The 17,785-nt window shown below is 30.6% G+C and overlaps 1 protein-coding gene across 1 annotated transcript; it reads left to right on the top strand.

The window, feature by feature from the left end:
* The first annotated feature begins 647 nt into the window (after positions 1-647).
* On the top strand, positions 648-16,586 carry LOC137923405 (uncharacterized). Its single transcript, XM_068766651.1, has 5 exons — positions 648-863; positions 4,566-4,740; positions 6,541-6,659; positions 14,814-15,000; positions 16,112-16,586. Exons 1-5 carry the CDS (start codon positions 858-860, stop codon positions 16,249-16,251), a joined length of 627 nt encoding a protein of 208 aa, XP_068622752.1. The 5' UTR covers positions 648-857; the 3' UTR covers positions 16,252-16,586.
* The last annotated feature ends 1,199 nt before the right edge of the window (positions 16,587-17,785 follow it).

The raw sequence follows: 17,785 nt of genomic DNA, 5'->3' as shown, positions 1-17,785 counted from the left end.
AATTAAGAGTTAGGTCCATCATTTAAAGAGAAAACTACCGGACACATGACTGCTGCTTTACGACTGAACACACACACATTCTCATTAGGGAAAGTCAAACACGCTTGTAACTGATACATTAGTGCTAATAACAAATTTATCATATTGTCAACGAACTGGGCTAATTTCACTACGAAGTAATTTAACGAGTTTTTATTATTACCATCTAGTATATTTGTAAATTAATTGACAATTGGTTAAGGACGTTTATTTTTACCCTACGTTAAATAAAGAAATATAATACTTATATAAAATATATAATCTAAAATATATATTCATCGAAATAGTTAAGTTAATAGTAGAGTTTGTTCTAAAAGACATAGTTTTACTTATCGTTTTTTTTTTTTAAGAAAACCAGATGAATTTTTCTCATAAAACTTCGCTTTATTAATTTATTTCTGACAAATATTTTTATATATTTTTCGTAGCGAAAGCATTTAATAAAAAGTATAAAGAATTAACAAAGTTTATTTCCTAATGTTCGTCAAGGCACAAGTAAAACTTTTTTGTTCAACCCTGCAAAGTTTAAATACTTCCAAGAAAAATATTAACACAGAGTGCGTAAGGCCATTAGTGTCGGTATTTAAAAAAGAGATCTGCCCAAAATTCCTTATTACGGCTTATCGTCGGAGAGCCCTCTATTTAAAGCTTAATGATCTCAGCGGGGAGGGAGTGTTCCTGGAATGGGTTAATGCAATGATTAGGCCAGTCGCTCCCTATTCGCTCACAACGTAGTTGCCGAATTGTCAAGTGATAAAAGAGCAGTTCACTGTGATAAACTAGATACATATAATTTTGTTGACACCATTGTTAACAGAATGCAGGTACCTATTTATTAATTCATATTTGTATTAAACCATTAATGTATTAAATGTCATACAAACTAAAAGAGGAAATATGAGTATGATATTTATCTCCTCTTCGTGTCTAGACTATAATTAAGCCTTTAAAGATATTTGAACACGCCCGTTATTTTAAATATTTGTGTTATTTTATTTATTCATTACAGACACAACGTGACTCAGTCATCCCTAAGTTTCTTCTTTGTTTCAAGCTGTATTTTGTTTGTAACATATATAAAAATTAGTTTTATTCTGTTGGTATTTTAGAGCTATATAACGGTAATATATTGTGGCTCGTGTCTACAATTCTTGTCTTTATTAAACATTTGTGTGTTAACTTTCTAAGTTAAGGGTGGTTTGAAATATTCATTGCTTAATAATTTACTATTCAAACAACAGATTATTTAGTTTCTTTTTTCGTTATACCTTTTAAACGTGTTTCATATGGGCTGATAAAGGTAAACTTCATTTAACAATGGAAACTTATAGCAAACTGTATTTATAATTAAATAATTGTACTTAAATGTAGCGTTCGTAAAAAAATTGTATTATAAGCATTATTTAAATATTTTACAGATAAATGTAACGAAGTAAAGTTTTAAAACATTGTTAAATTATTTTCTTGAAGATTTTCATTTCTATATTTTATGTGCGTATCCTATAGTATTATGCCGTTCATGTAGTTAACTGACAAATAAAGAAATAATTTACCCCGGTAGAGAAAATAAGTTCATCGAAATAATTTCGAATTGTTTTCTTTGGTTTTATAAAATTTATGCAGATACGTTTATATATATACTAGCTATGGAGCTTTTAAAATTAGTACGCTTGTTCTCTGCTGTTTAGCAGAAACAGCTATTTCAGTTATCTATTATCACTAGGTTAAGGGTTTTATGCATCTCCGCAGTCTCCTACCTGTTAGGATCGTTACCGAAAATTGTAAATGCAATGTCATATTTAACAACACAAAAGTTTTTACTTTTTCTTTAAAATAAAATATCGTGTAACGAGGTTAAAATTCCGGCACATTCTGTATCGCATATGGCGATAACTGTAAGACGTGCGAAATAACTTTTAGTTTTCAAGGAAATGATTAAGAAATATTATCATAAAAATTTGCGTTTTTAAAAAAATTCTCTCTTAGGTAAGATATGCGAACTTTATCGAAGTTGAGTTGATGTTTTTATTTATCTTATTTTATACTTTTTATTGTCTACGTCGCAAAAGAAATATATTACATATTTGTAAAGAAAAGTGAAATAACTACTACTTGGTATCGGTTGAAGTCGGGGCTGTTAGTCTGGAGGCTTTTACATCTTTATCGGAACTAAGTTCACAGAGCGGAAGGGTCCGTAGTGAGTTGAGCGGTCCTATTACTCAATGCAATTTTTTATAGACAACCATAATTTTGAAATAGATGACAAGTAGCGGGTAGTTGATGTGTGTCCATGCAAACATACATATATTTACTGGTCTATATTTATGAATATAAATACATTAATTTGCATATACTAATTACTAATAAAGTATAATACAGGGGTGGCCAAACTCCTCGATAGTCCGGGCCATTTTCCTAAGTTTGAAATTTTTCATGAGTCGCTATTAAATACGTATTTAAAAGAACACTTCTCAGTAATATCAGATGCCGGTTAGTTAATATTTTCGATGTTTGAATTTCACGAGTTTTAAAATAAAATGTAATGATTCATGTAAGTAATTATGTTCCGAAAATTATGACAATGTCGAAAGCCACAAATAATCTTTCAAATTTTCTATCTATAATACATAATAATAAATACAATAATATAATATAAATAACATATTACATAACAATAAATATAACAACATTGCAATGTTATTATTGTTTGTTCATATAAATACAGAGCATTGGTAGCTCAGCGGTAGAGGACTGAGACTTGCGATCGTAGGTCGCGAGTTTTACTCTCGGGATACAATTTATAAATTGTGCATTTACTATTTAAGATTGTCACTGCTCATAAATAAGTTTTCAAAGGATAGGTAGCAGTGACATCTGCGTACCATAATATCACACTGCGATCGTCAATCCGTCTACTAAACGCTGCGATTATGGTATATCCTTTTATATAGTCATATATAGTCTGAAACGATGACGATGATGCAAATACATGTATATATTTTTGTATTAGTAAATATATATATGTATTTGTATTATTATCGAGTAATAAGATAATTCATTGTATTTTTTAATTATATTATCACTATGTTTTTGTTTCCATTACGTGAACAATAAACAGTACTTTATAAATAAATAAAATATTCATTAATTTTTCTTGTCAAAAAAGTTTACTAAAACTGGTTCCTGGTCAATGTGTTTTAGATAAACACGGTCCTGTCCGGTGTATTTTTGTTCTCTCACAACATCCTTGTAACTGATTTTTACACGGTGTCAATATGAAAATAACACACAAATTATTGTTTACTTTTGCGGTCTGCGTTTGTTTACTTGTATTACTAAACATTGTTCGTTGAAACTTGAGGTCTTTTACCATACTCCGTTCGAAGAAAAACTACAAAAATTAAAATAAGAAGAATTAATAACTGCTAATTTAAAATGAGGTCCTAGTAACGTAACTTGTTCTTTTTCAACGTGGCCTACGTGGATTTTGTATTTCAAAATCTAGGGCAGCACAAAGATATTGTAGGGTTTATTGATATATAAAACAGTTTCACAAGTATTTCATTTAAACGATTTCTTGTTTTTCTAGTAAAAGGTTTAAATTTTAGTTTCGTTACAAATAAAATTACTAATCACCGCCATACTCCTGACACTATTCTGCTAAACGCTTTAATTTCCTCTTTAAGTTTCACTCTAAATCATACAGGTGGTCAGATAACATGGCACTAAAATTCTTACTTGTTTGTTTGCCAGTTCGTTTACTAGTAAAACTGTGGATTTTTGGAATGCACTGTCGGTTCCTTTAGGACAAACTCCATTACTAAGCAGTTTAGTTTTCACATTTACTTTTTTTAGTTTCGGGTGGGAAACTTCTGAATTTTCAAAATACCCTCCACATAACCCAGCTCCCTCACCACTGAGGGGTTATATGGTTTTCCTTTTCTCTGACACCTCTACAGTAGTCGACCTTTATATTGGTGCGAGGGACCCCAGTATAGTACCCGGCGATAAATATTGATGAGGTAGTGCTCTACCAAGCCGAAATTAGCCGATTGTCTCTTTCCAAAGGTCGATGTGCAATTTTTGTCGCCGAATACTGTAACTCCGACGGGAACTACTTATGTGTTTATTTGTATCTTAAAACTAGTACTTTTTAACAATATGTCTTTTCTCGGTGAGTATTGTTTTACTGTGCACAAAAATTTATATGTTTAGTTATCTATGGAATTTTTATTACAAGATATAATTTCTTTTAAAAATAAATATAAATATGTGAAACACCTACATTTCCTAGTTCCTTCGTGCGGTTGTCTACAAGAGATCGCTTTTAGCGATATGCATCTGTTACACTAGCAATATTTAATACATATGTTTAAAAAAGCGATAAAGCGAATATCCATTTATGTAATTATATATTTTAACAATGCTTATTTAAATTATATTAATTGTAAAGTATTTCATTGCGTATTTCTTTAATTCTTAATACTTTTAACGATTATGTAATGGTACACAATTATTGGTTTCAGTTCGTATTTTTTGGTCTACTCGCTGGATATCTGACCATAGCATTAGTGTACGGAGTCCCGCCAATGACAGACAGCCAATTGGAACAGACGTTAGCTGATAGAAGTATTATGCAACGTCATTTGAAATGCGCCTTAGGGGAAGGCCCCTGTGACCCAGTCGGCATACGGCTCAGAAGTAAGTAAAGAAGCGAAAAGGCAATGATGAGAAAGAGATTTACAACCCCTGTAGTGTAACAGTGGCATTGTGTAGCTCCTTATAGAAGAACCGTATACTAAAGTATTGGTTGATTTTTAATATAAGGCATAGTAACGACCCTGGTTTTAGATTTCTCTTGTAAATTCTATGGGGATCGCGTAGGGCACCGTATATGTGGCACGAAGCGTCTAGAAAAACGTGTCGATCGCTGTTTAGATACTTCAATGCCGTGTAAAGAACTATTGGACATTTGACTAATAGAGAAATAATTTATTAGTTTTTTATTTCAGGTAAATCTAGTTAAATTTCATTAATGTTTAAAAATTATTCTTAGATGATTATCCATTATCATCAGAAGGAATGTCTACATTTTGTGACGTGTATTTCCAAGATGAGCCTGCCAAATATGTATCGCAGTGTGACAACGAGGATAGGGGTTAAGAAAAATTATACTTCAGATGTCGTGTTTTTGGAACGGCCCTTACAGTCTTTAATTTTTAGGAATATATATACATGATCGTAATTGAATATTATTTAAAATATTATTGCTGAAATATTTAAAATTTACTTTTAGATATTAATTAAAAAAAAGTTCTCTTAAAATTTTTGAAATATTTATTAATATTAAACCATAGTTAACTGAATAATAGCGACAATTATATAGTGGTACTCTTAATAATGTCTAAAAGTGACTTCATCATCATCATTTCAGGCTTAAGATGTCCACTACTGGTCATAGATCATACTCCCCCGTAGATTCTTAATAGGACTGGTTAGATGCGGCCTGCATACATTGTCTATGGGATATTTAATGTATCGGCCCGAACCGAGGCTCCAGAGAGAATTCTTAGTAACTGAAAAGCGGTTTAGGCTAAACGCTTTTAGTGCTCTGTCACGAAATCAACACGGGTATAATAAGAAACAACAATAATAAAAAAAATGTTTGTTTAATGTCACTATAGTTAAAGCGGTGTTTCCCGCATTTAGTTTTATATTTCTGTTTTGCAGAATAATGAAATAGTTATTCAACGTCATTAGCTTCGGTTGCGGTAGAATTAGAAAGCGCCCTGTTGCATGGCATTACGACAAAGGCGGTCAACGTTCATTTTAGGTTTTAAAGACTAACTCATTTTGTTTATGTTTAAATCTTATAACTTCAAATTTGGCGTGTGCGTTAACGTATAACTGAATTTTTATTTAAATATGTCAAAATTTAATTAATCATTTTATCGGACGCGAAGACCCTAGAATATATTGAAATTGTTTATATTTTATAATTCGTAATTTTAGCAAGACTTCCTGTACAAGGTCGTGTAAATATTTTAATTATAATTTGTTTTGTATTCAATAATTGTGTTGTGTAAGTAAAAGTCTCAGTATTTAATTAGGATAATAATTATTAATTATTTCATTTGATAATTGTTTGCTTGGATTGACGAATTTTCAACGAATACTTTCTAATCCTAGTAAATCAGGATAATCCTATTTATATTAATAAGCGATAATAACACATAATTAAACACACGATTATAATAGCAACAAAATTGTACTATATTGTAAAAGAAAAACATTACATCAAGGTTAACAAACATGTAATAAACCATGTCGTATTAAAAAAATTAAACATTGCTACATGACTCAAAATATAAGACGAATAAAACTTTCGATAATTATATTCGGCCTTGTTTTAAATGTCAATTCTTTTATTTTACTACACGGAAATAATTGTTAAGTGTAATTAATTAGAAACGACTAACGGTTATAAATGTGTTTTCCCAGCGTTGGCTCCGTTGGTGCTACGAGGTGCTTGCCCGCAGTGTTCTGTCCAAGAGACGAGACAGATTCGACGAACCCTGGCGTTTGTTCAGAGAAACTATCCTTGGGAATGGGCGAAGATAGTCCGCCAACACGGATGATCACATTCCTCATCTTATTTTTTTTACGTTGACGTTTATTAAAAAAAAAGCTTTGTATAAATATTCCAATGTTTTCAATTTTGACATACTGCTTTTTAAAAAAAAATATGAAGCATTAAAAGACGCAAAAAAAATATTAATAAAAATAAATTATCGGTATTATATTGTTGTAATTTTTTTTAGATAGTTAAAGGATATAAAAGTAACAGAATGTAAAATTTCAATAAAATTTTATTGAAAATACGAATGTAACCTGAAAAATTTATATGATTGGTATCCTGTTATACCCAGAAACTTTATGACAGGTTTAGCTACATTAAATACTCTACTGTAAATAAGCAATAAACTTTTTTATGCAATTTTTATATTATACATTAAAATAATAAACAGTTGAACAGCTGTAGTGTTATCACCAGATTTTTATAACTCCGTACATTGGGAAAGAAAAACCATAAACTGCATTGTTTTCTTATTGAAGTCTAAAAAGAACTACACTGTCGATGTCAAGAAATATGGGTATTAAATTAATCAATTTACACGTTTATTTTTATAAAAACAGCTGGTTGTTTTTTTTCTTATCGGATTTTTTTAGAAAATAAATAGAAGTAAAATACAGAAAGATGATGTTGGAATATTGCAATAAAGGTATACAAGTTTATTTTTGTCAACAAGTAACACAAACATATTTTTATGTAAATTATGTAAACATCGAATATTCTTAATAAAGTAGTTAAATTATATAAGGGGTTTGGTAATATTCAGTGCCAGTTGATTTACCAGGAAAGGAAAGAAAAAATATTTTAACTTTTAATATTGTTTTGCATATTTTCAATTAGAGGATGTATTAACCATGAAGTCAAAAACTATTTACTGCGTCAAAAAAATAAAATAAAATTATATGTCGTTTAGCACATCGTAACCTACATCATTAGGGTATTGGGTCATCGTTGCGAACTGATTACAACACACGCGGAAAGCGAAATAACGGTCGGATTCTTTTTAAATTACGCTATAAAAGCAACCATTTCCTCTCACTTCCAATTTTTGGTAAGTCCAAATGATCATTTTGAAAAGAAACAAAATCTTGTGTTTTCTTATTCAAGCAAATTAAAACTTGTTTAGTAAAATATATAAAATACAATTTATGAACATTACTAAAAATTTACAAAGTTGTATTTGTAAATTTTTTGTGTTTCATTTTTGCTATACAATTTTTATAATGAGGTTTGCAATTTGTTTTCATAAATTATTAACGAGGATTTATAAAAATAAATTACTTACAAGCTTACAATTTTACATTACCATTTTGTCAGATTTTTCGTAATTTTCTCTTTTCCTATTTTTATTGAATGCGACAATTTAGTGCGATGTGGAATTCTCTATCTTCCCAAAATAAATTAGACTTAAATTTGGTTTAGCTTTGCGTATCCATTTGTCGTATTCTTGTAATGTTAACGTTGATCCAATTTTTAATTAATTTATCTATCAAATGACATTTATATAATCTAAAAAACTGGAGATCATAATTACACCTAATGCAATAGCTATCACATTTCACGTAACATATGACGCACACTTACATTTGACTTGACCACTTATATGTAAGTTGGTTTAAAGGGTGGGGAGTTAAGTAAGTGGTTACGCCACAGCCACTCGCTTAAGCATTCTCTGTCCATTCGCTAGCTGGAGTTACTCGTGATTATAGTGAGAATTAACTACAAACCCCAGACTAAACTTCCGATATTTAATTCTCTAGTGATTCAAACAAATCGAACACAACAATATGCAGGTAAATATCTGTACATAATAACTATACCGTATTTATTTATTCTTTTGGAACTTAAGAATAAGTTTCCTTGATGACAGACTTCAGATTATTGAACCAGTGAAGGATGTTGCGACACCTTTTAATGCAGAAAATTTTAAATAAGTCTCTATTTTTTTCCCTTTGCTAAAAATGTAATATTAAGGCTATTCTAATATAATTTAGGAATTCTCTAATCTATGTATTTACTATATATTACATTAATGTACTTTGGAATTAAAATAAAACATTGTTATTGTTTAATCACATTAAAACTTTTTAGATACAAATTTACTAGGAAAATTATGGCAAATTTTGGATTAAATATCGCATAAATAATTTAAATAGTGTCTTGGGTGCGAATATCGACCTGATTGTATTTTTATAGATGAAGAAATATTACTTTTCGTTTGGTTTATTATGTCTTAAGTTCTTAATATAGAATAAAGGTTGTCTTGTTGAATGGTTTAATTGCGTCAAATTGCATTTTCAATCTTCACATAAGCTGACATACATTTATCTGTTTAATAAATGAGATGCGTGTAAATGGTTCAAAATATTTCAATTTTTCAATCAATTCAATCATTTTGACTATAAAACAAAACGAAAAAATAGGATTTTTTATCCGATTCTCATATTTTTCAACTTGCGATTAATAATATAAATCAGGGATTTAGGTTTATTGTTGTTATTCATTTACACTTGCATGATTTCTATCGTATTTGAACATCCATTATTTTTTTCGTTTTCCTAAATATTTTTACTTTTCATGTTCGGTAAAGTTTCCTCCTTCCTTTTTCCTAAAGGAAATTAATTCTGTCATAGGTAAATAAAATGAAATAGCTTGAGAGAGTTAAAAAAATAAAAATGGCTATATTTAGAAAAAAAAATTATGATTTTGCTTTTTCAATCTGTTTTTTTTTATTAAGCTTTAAAAAGTTAGTAGCCCTAGAGACCATGCAATAACCTCTCGGTACATTAATTATGCCATCTCTAGGTCCAGACGTTATTTTATTTTTATTTTTGTTATTTACGTCACGTAAGTACACCTTATTAGCTAGACAATGTCATTGCGGTCGACATAGTTCTACCTAATAAAAAAAAAACAATTAAAACTCATTGAAAAAATCGTTCATTTCATATGAAAATTAGATCTTGTTTTGTTTATAACACAACGTAATTTTTGTTGCTGTAACAAAAGATTTAACATTTGTATTATAGGTTAAGGCCACTGTTAATAACAAATAATTATTTTTCATTAGATTACAATGATATGGTACATATTAGTCAGCAGTTAAACTTAGTGGTAAGAATACACGTTTAATTGGAGTTTATAGCATTTTATTTGATGCGATATTTTTCTGTGGTCTTTTAATTTCGTAAGGTTTCTCTGTTTCTGATATTTAAATGCTGTTTCTGGTATTGTTCATATACATTTATTTTATCAAGCTTTTGAAATTCCAGAAACAAAGACTATTTATTAACTTATAGATACTCTTTAGAATATTTTAAGGCTTTCGTCATAATTTAAGCAAACAATTAAAAGGTCCAGTGTACTGAATATCTAAGGCAAGAAATCTTGAATATGTTTAACTGGAAGTGTAGGTTAAAAGTCTATATAAAAGATGCCAAATATCTTTTCCTAATATTTAGATCTTTCTTTTTCCTTTTATGTAGCACGCAGTGTAACCAGTTGATGTAAAGTAAAAGCAAGGTGGATGCTTAATACTTTTCCAAGGTAATTCAACCGCGATAATCGTGTGTAAAATATATATGTCCCTTATTACATATTAAATAGTTAAAAAATTTTCTCCAAAAGGTTTAGGTTTTGCATATTCTTGATTTTCTGTCAGTGAAACAATATTTTTTCCGAAGAGAATTCCGTTCTAATAGTTCCATGGAATGTATATTTTTATTTTTTATAAATCTTATGACGGCTGTTAAAGAAAAATGATAACAAATGGGAATTGTTTGTACTTCCACCTAAAGGTTGTTAATGTTTAAAATAACATACCAATACCAACTAGAAAAGTATTATTTATAACTATTTATTAATAATATTCACCATGTTTTAATATTACCTAAAAAATCTCTCGTAAAATTAACAATTCTAAGTCACATGTAATTTAAATTAAGGTTCTCTTAAGTTTGGTTAAAAATTACAATATTTTATTGCTATTAAAAATAACTTTTACGAAAGGAGCAGTAAAGTTTGATAGGAAAAGGATTTATATTTTTTAATTATTGCCATTTAACATGAGAGTGCCGTTGTTGTAGAAAAGTAAAACAACGTATAATGTTTCCCATTGTTCAATATAACTCCCACGATCCCTTAGGAAATCACACAAAACGTAAAACAAGAAATTAAGACTGTTATTATTCAAGTGTGTGAAATGTGGGCGGAATTTTCTCATTACATCAACTGCGTTTCTGTAAACAGTATTCCATAAAAACATAATATTTACAATATGGGTATCTGTTGAGATATTTACAAAGATCTTACTGGATTATTATTATTAACGAAGCTGTGTGTCGACAAAGATAAATAAAGAACAGGAAATTTGCATATGTGAGAACTTAACCTTTTTTTGTTAATCTTATTGATGTCGTTACGTAATATTATTGCAAATATCATAGCTACTTTAAAACGTTTAAGAGGCATTCGTCCTTAGTTCCAAGGAATATATACATTTAAACAAACAACTGCGTAATAAATAGTTTCTAGTAATATCCATATTTACATATTTAAAAAAAAATACTCTTACATTACTCTTGACCTATTTCGAAAAAATTAACTGATACTTCGGACTTCCATAGCACATGCTTTACAATTTTATCTCGTTTTCTTTTCGTTACAAAATAGGCAAGTTAAGCGATTAAACGCGACCTATTTTTATTAAAATTTAGCATAGTAAACAAATATGCAATTCAAAAAGTATAAAGCCTTGAAGTCCTGTGATCTCATCACACTGCTTCCAGCGATTTCTGGCGACCTCAAGAAGGTGGTGTGGCTTATCCACACTTACCACATTAACATGTCAATCAGATGGGCTTTATCGGTTCCTCTATAGATTTCCTCATCCAGGATTACATCACGTAGAGTAAAAGAGGTTTGAATAGTTAACAATAATCATTATATAATTAATACAAATTATGTAAAACTTTTTCAACGAGTATTATATTAGGAATTTTATCTTTAGTTGGTACACGATCACAACTTATACAGTATAAAAGTTTAAAATAAGAACTCTTATTAATTAATATAGGTCCATTTTTGGAACTCGTCAATACCAAAAAATCTGTTTTTAATTGTAATGATCCGTGGGAAACTGATTTTTGTCCCTAGGTTTCGAATGTAAGTTCTGTTGTCCTTTTGTGATTCTAAGTATAAATTATTTTATGTAGACAAAGCTGTGTATGTGTCCTTTCCTCTTTTCCTGAGTACAAACTTCTTCACTTGAGTGACCTGCGGAACTCGTACAATTTTCAAAGATAATCAAAAATACATGCAATGGATGATATTGTTTAGTGTTGTAAATCGAAGGCAGTAATTTGATATACAACATTCGATAAATTTCCTAAATGAATTTGTTGAAGTCATTTTATTATGACCGTGAACTTGGTAGGGATCTAGATAAAAATATAAACAAAAGGCCAATGGACAATAGTTACTACTCTAATTATTGCGATTTTAATCCCTGCGTAAACAATATTGCATTCGTATTTTTGTAGCTTTAAATAAATTACCTGGCAATCATTTAAAGCATTAAATTGTGCATATAAGCCTATATGTATCAATACATTTATAAATAAATTTATCACCGCAACAACGTAAACAGAAATAAATACGAAAAAACATTGAAGCTAATCTTATAAACTAGTGCATAATGACAAATACAAACAACATCTTATTTTTTTGATACTAAAAAACTTTATCCTAATTGTTTAAGTTGTACCAAAAATATAAGAAAGTAATGATATCAAAATATGTTGTAAACATATTTTGATATCATTACTTTCTATAGGAGGAACTAATATATATAATAGGAAAACTTTTTTTTTAATAAAATATCTATGCTAACTTTTAAAGATGGAAGTACTTATGCCTCGACATGGGGTAGTTTATTATGAAATCGGATATACAAAGGATTGCTTAATACTTGTACAGTACCCGGCGATACATATTGCACATCTACCTTTGCAAAGAGACAATTGGCTAATTTCGGCTTCGTAGAGCGTTATCACTGTCGCATGAAATTCATTGATTGACAAATATTTGTCGATGTGCAATATTTATCGCCGGGTGCTGTATAATGCTTTAAAGGAGGGAATAGATAGCTTTTGTGCTGTCAATTAATGTGTGCTACACTATGTTCAAGAATAAAACGGTCAAAGAAGATAACTTTTCGTTTTGTATTGTATTGCTTCTGAAGATGTTAATGCTGTTAGCCCTAAGGCTTTTAAAGCTTCTTCGGTACTGAGTTCACGGAGCGGAGAGGTCTGTGAACTAGATTTAAAACTAGAAACTAAAAGCTGGTGGGGCGCCTATCAGTTGCACAGGGACGCTCGCACGTTGTTAAGGCTCTTCGCGGTAGAACTTTGACAGGGTGTATTGCTGGAGTGTCCTTGCGGGTTAGGACTGCAGCGTGGACCACAGGCGAGCCGAAGAGGGATCCGGATTCAACCACGGTTCGCCCACGCTGTTCGCGGGTAGGGAGCGGGCGGCTGCTCACTAAAAACTGGTGTTGTGGCGTGGTGGGTGATGTTTTGTTTTGTTATGTAGAAAGCGATGACCTGTGTAAAGTGTTGCAGGTGCAGTGGTGGTAACTTTTCGTATTGCTTCCTACTCTTATTAAAAATAATCATTCTTAAAAATATAGCTTAAGAGCTTTTATAATTATGTCCAATAAACCTGTATATTTATCCTATTTAACATTGCAAGCAACTCACATGTGAAGTGATATTTTAACTTATATTTGTACCAGTATATAAATACGTGCGAGGTCGCTGGGTACGTACCCAAGTCGTCTACAGCGGTATCACGGTAATACATCAACCGCATGCGAATTAACTATCCATTGTTTATGATTGCCAATATATTTATTGTTATTTTTTATGATGGGTGATTATTGTGATAATATTGGTAACCAGTATTAATTTAAGTTTAATATCATTTGATATAGATTATAAAATCAGTATTGACGATATTCTTACTTTTTTTTTTTACTTTAATATCTGGCAAAAATTTAATAATCTGTAGAGCAATCGTGTACGGTATATCACACTCCCATGTCTCTTAATAATCATGTTATAAATTTAAGAAGTTCATTGAACACAAACAAACTCTTATTATAGTATTAGGTATTTCTATTTTATAATAAAGCTTGTGATCCACTGTATTAAGTATATTGTAAAAGTGACCACAAAAACCCATCTGATTTATTATAGGTTCTCAGATCAGGGTGTATTTGGAACCTCTGTAGCTTTAAATTGAAGAATGTCATTAAAGGGCGAAGTTCAATCAGGTTCTAGTTTCTATCAAATTGGGGTCTTTTGATGACTAATTTTAAATATAAACTTCTTCAAGATGTTTTGTGGAGCAAGAAGAAACCTTCTTGCTTCTTCTCTACAGCTATAACACCGCAAAGCAGAGTGGAGTCAAAAATGAAAAAGATAAAAAATAAGTTGATGATCGAAAACAGTTGTGCTAAATGTTCCAATGTTGAATAATTGAATTTTATCTTATGAAAAAAGACGAACACAAGTGGTCACTGATAATGATAGGATGTTGTAAATAATAAAAAATAATATGAACAAACGTCAAGAGAAAAATGCCAGATTAGCACAATTTGAATAAATCCAGTATCATTGCCTGCAATGACCCAGTAATTAGTAAAGTTAAAAGGATTCCAAACGGCATCTTGAGAAAAGGGGGTAACAAACTCAGACGGGTTAGACTGTCGTGCGGATAGGTAGTTTTACCCTACTGATGGCCGTTGCAATAATAATACTTTTCTATACGAGAGGAACCGCAGATAAGAACATTTGGTTCACGCACACGGCCAAGCAGCCGGTGGCGTAATACTACTATCCGCGTAATTATGCCTGAACGACTCTAAGTCTGAAAAAAGTTTAGTGTGAGTTGGGAGGCTTTAAACAATGTGATTTACTTTTTTATTACTAGTCACGTATTCCTGTGGCATCGTTCCGTACATCGAAGCGCGTTTCGATTCGAGGAAATAAAATCCTTTACATTGTAGCAGTGGTTTGCTATTTTTAATTAGTTTGATGTACTTTTCAAAATCTATAATTTCTAAAATTATTTGTTTCAGATCTTTTACGTTACTGTAACGCTACTCGCGATTGTGGCCACTTGCATCGCACAGACTCAAACAGAAAGGCCACAGGTGTCGGATACAGCTCTCGAAGATGCTTTGAACGATAAGCGTTTCATTCAGCGTCAACTTAAATGTGCGCTGGGAGAAGCTCCATGTGACCCAATAGGGAAACGTCTTAAAAGTAAGTTTATTGGATTATGTTGTGTAATCGAACGAGATGAATTATGCTCCTTTCGGGCACCTACGAATCGGAATGGTTAAATTTACAGTATTTTTTCAAGCCCATGGGCCCAATCGTTCGATAATAGTTTTGCTGAACGTGCCAAAATGCTAAGCGGCTTTCCAATCCACTAATATCTCTCGACATTAGTTTCTGAAGAGACGATCTGCATTCGGTGCTTTGCCATCTATCATCAAGTTAACGAAGAAACAAATAATAAAAAATTAGACGTCCATTTCTATTCGGATTCTTATGTCTATGTTCTTTCGTTATTCCATTGTAGGTGCCATACAGTTAATGTTTTTTACTGCATTCATTAAATTATATTTTTTACTATAATTTACATCACTATTTCTGCCATATGGCGTCCACTACTAGACATCTCCTATAAATTTCCAACAGGACGGGGTGGAAGCGGCTTGCATTCAGCATCTTCCGATTACTTTAACGAGGTTGTTTGTTTATTTTGGGGGTGGATGTTCTATACTGCGCTTGCCGACCCGTAATCTCCACTTCAGGATGTTAAGACTCCAACGGCCATCTATAATGCGGGCTATATGGTTTGCTCATTGTCATTTCAAATTGGCAATTCGCTGGGCTATTTCGATTACCTTCGTTCGTCCATGCGGAAACCCATAGACTTCTCCATGAATCGTCGAGAAAATGTGAATTTGCCAATGAGACTCGAATAATATACACGGCCTCATATCATTATAGTTTTTTGGTCACATTTAATATTAGAATATGGTTTACGTTCTAATACAGGTTTATAGGAAATAGACTTAAAGCTATAAAGGAGTCCACAGTTTCTGAAATAATGGAGAATGTAAATCAGAAAAAGTATTTTTAAAATTTAATTTTCCACATATAAAAAATTAATTATTGTTTACCATTTGTCCCTGCAGATATTGTACTGCCAGAAGTAATTGGCCTGTTGCATTCCAACAGAAAAAAAATATTGTATCATGTTTATATTATATATTTAGTATTGTTTTATAGTGGATCGTCAAGGTTTCGACATCTGTTTAAACAAACAGATGTCGAAACCTTAATTCAAAAACATTTTTTTCAGCACTTGCACCACTGGTCCTTCGCGGTGCCTGTCCGCAGTGTACTCCGCAAGAGACAAAACAAATTCAACGCACGTTATCTTACGTACAAAGAAACTTTCCGCAACAGTGGGCCAAGATCGTGCGCCAGTACTCGGGCTGAACAGTGTTATTGTAACGTAAAGAGAAACGCGTTATCAAGGCTTAATACAGTTATGTGTTCGCTTGTAATTTTTTGGTTGACATACAATCGATTAAAACTTTATGTACATTTTTATAAGTTTTAGCGTTCATTGTATTTTTAGGAGTTATTTATTTGAAAATTTAAATATTCTTAAAATTAACTTTTACTTCTATTAATGCGTCATCCATAGGATGATTTGTACTCTACGAGCACTCTGTACTTAAAATATGTTATTATTTACTGTTGTACGCAAATAACATAATTTAAGGATAGATTTAATTATGTATTCATGATATTAAGATTTCATACTAGTTACGAAAACAAAAGAATCATTCATTATCTGTATCTGCAGGTATTAACATTTTTATTAAGTTTTTTTATTTAAAAATTGTCTATGTAATATATCTCATTAATATACTTTAATGTTGTAAGTTTACAATAAATGAATCTAATTAAAAGTTAATGTCGTTTAAATGAAAGAAATTAAGTGATGAAGTTCACATGTTACCAAATATAAGCAATCCTCCATTTGCGTACATGCGTAGAAAAGCTGCAAGAAGTTTCTTTTAATAAATCTATTGAACACGCTGAAAGAAAAGATAAAAGATAAAGCAGTTGGGTGCATAAAAAATACAACCGTAATTACCAGGTTACAAAATGCTGTATACATACATATTGTATATAGAACTGTAGGTAAATCTTTAATAACATATAAACATACTAAATACTTAAATAAAAAATAACTAACCTAACAATAATATGTAATGATCGTTTTATTTTTTTAAATAAATTGCACAGTTTTACTTTTTAATTTCAGACATACCAAACTTTTAAAATACGACACTCAATATTACAGCTACAAATGTAGGACGATGCTTTACTACGGAAAAAAGACAAATGAGAATCCAATTTTATAATATGTGACAAAAAAGTTTTAAGTTGTGTAATACATCATAGAGGTAGTATCATGAAATCGTATTTTTATTTTATTTTTTCATTTTACTATTCTTGATATAAAATTAGTAATATTAGGAAAACGAAGTTTAAACATAGAAAAAACATCTTCTTTAGCAGAAAGTTGAAATATTATAACATTACGAGTATGGTAAATAATTTAATTCTTAATAAACAGAAATTCAATATGATTTTCTATGGATATTATTTTCTATTACACTCCCCTGATGATAGCCTTAAAGACAAGGGAGAATAGCTTCAATTTGTTAAAAAAAATTGTACAATTACCACAGCGGTAGTCACCTAGTAATTAGATAAAATTCATATTATTAAAATTAAGTTATAATAACTGGCTACTATATTCAAGTTAAACCTATTCACTGTGAGATGTTTTTAAAAAAAAATGATATTCTAACGGTTGCCTTCCAATACTTATTTAATAATATATTATTTAAGAGCTAATATTTGAAATCTTATATAAAAACTAATGATAGGCACGTAATAAATACAAGGAATAAAAAATGCCTTAATTTCCCCGTTCAAAAAGTTAATAAATCCT

Source organism: Battus philenor, unplaced genomic scaffold (genome assembly GCF_028537555.1).
Source record: "Battus philenor isolate CCGP_79_NKW_IND1 unplaced genomic scaffold, ilBatPhil1.0.hap1 SCAF_21, whole genome shotgun sequence".
NCBI classification, from domain to species: domain Eukaryota; kingdom Metazoa; phylum Arthropoda; class Insecta; order Lepidoptera; family Papilionidae; genus Battus; species Battus philenor.
The sequence above is the reverse complement of the archived record's forward strand: the minus strand, read 5'-3'. Positions and strand labels throughout refer to the sequence as shown.

Bases quoted from the DNA above. Each gene is read 5' to 3' on its own strand.
- LOC137923405 (XM_068766651.1), top strand. The intron at 6,660-14,813 runs GTCCGCCAACAC...TATTTGTTTCAG, and splicing joins CTTGGGAATGGGCGAAGATA to ATCTTTTACGTTACTGTAAC. The intron at 15,001-16,111 runs GTAAGTTTATTG...CATTTTTTTCAG, and splicing joins AATAGGGAAACGTCTTAAAA to CACTTGCACCACTGGTCCTT.